The sequence below is a fragment of the Trypanosoma theileri genome (assembly GCF_002087225.1).
Source record: "Trypanosoma theileri isolate Edinburgh chromosome Unknown TM35_Tth_94_V1, whole genome shotgun sequence".
NCBI lineage: Eukaryota > Euglenozoa > Kinetoplastea > Trypanosomatida > Trypanosomatidae > Trypanosoma > Trypanosoma theileri.
The window spans coordinates 18,318-19,473 of NW_021639936.1; the positions used below are offsets into that span (position 1 = coordinate 18,318).

Consider the following 1,156-nt stretch of genomic DNA (forward strand, 5'->3'; position numbering starts at 1 on the left):
ACAAGGGTTAGCTTGTGTGCGAAAATGTGCCCCAATACCACCGTAACGAGGCCCAGTAGAGCACGGAGGCGGGAAACGCACGGCACTCGCAAAACTGAAAATTCACCCCTGGGGGTGGGGCTGGGAAGGGCACCCCGGGGAACATAATATGTTCTTTTGCGGGTATTTCGGACACGACCATACTTGGCCGAATGCACCATATCCCGTCCGATTTGTGAAGTTAAGCGGCCACAGGCCTCGTCAGCACGGAGAGTGTTGATGGCGCTGGAACCCGGGGTGCCGTACCCCCCTCAACTTTTTTTTTTTTGCCACCATCTTGGGGTAGGTGCCGAGGACCTCTGAAGTGAATCACGGCTCGCCTTTGGCAATGAGGGCTGTCTAATCTTGGCGTCCAGCTTACGCACTTCCATCCCTCCAGGGAAACCAAACATACTTCACACATTGTTGTGGTGGGGCAGGCGGTGGGGTGCCAACAAACCAAAAATACCTATGGGGGAAAATGTTCTTATGGGGGTGTGTTTTCTTATTGTACATAGTTTTCCTTTTCTGCATTTCCCATGGTTTTCCTTTTCACACTACACATGGCAGTAGCGGAACGCCTTAACATATCACCATAGCAGAATTTGCCTTTATCATGAGGGTGTGGTGAATCCTTCCCTTTGTTCTTTTTGTTCATGGCGTTGGCCATCCAACAGCACCTTTTTTAACTCGTTTGCATGGCCACACCATGTCACGAGGGGAACGGGGAAGGGGCATCTTTGCGGAATACCTTTCAAACCCATCTTCCCCAGCGTTGAAGTAGGGAAAGCAAAGAGTTTTCCACTATGCCCAACCCCACTCATTTTATAAGTGAAACACCCCCGGGAGCCTTCCCACCCCTCTTCTTCTTGTTGCGCACAAGGCGCTGTGACAAGTTGGCCGCCCGCCTTGGGTGGTGGGGGTTGTGTGTTCTCTCCTCTCCCTCCTTCGGGTGAGGGATAAAAAAAAGAAAAGGGCAAAACCCGACAACGAGCCTCGAGCATTGCGCACGTAGACTGGTTGCCGGGTTTCATCCCTTTTTTTTCCTCATCCTCACTCTTCTTTTTCTCTCAAGTTCAAAGTCCCTGAGCATGATATTTCAGGCCTCAAGGTTCAGCGCCTCGGGACGTAAAGTGCC

The 1,156-nt window shown here is 51.6% G+C and overlaps 1 protein-coding gene across 1 annotated transcript; it reads right to left on the reverse strand.

The window, feature by feature from the left end:
• Positions 1-632: 632 nt before the first annotated feature.
• Positions 633-1,022, reverse strand: TM35_000941060 (uncharacterized protein; the record flags this gene model as incomplete). The annotated part of the gene is made up of 1 exon (XM_029031527.1): positions 633-1,022. One exon carries the CDS (start codon positions 1,020-1,022, stop codon positions 633-635), a length of 390 nt encoding a protein of 129 aa, XP_028877179.1.
• Positions 1,023-1,156: the final 134 nt, after the last annotated feature.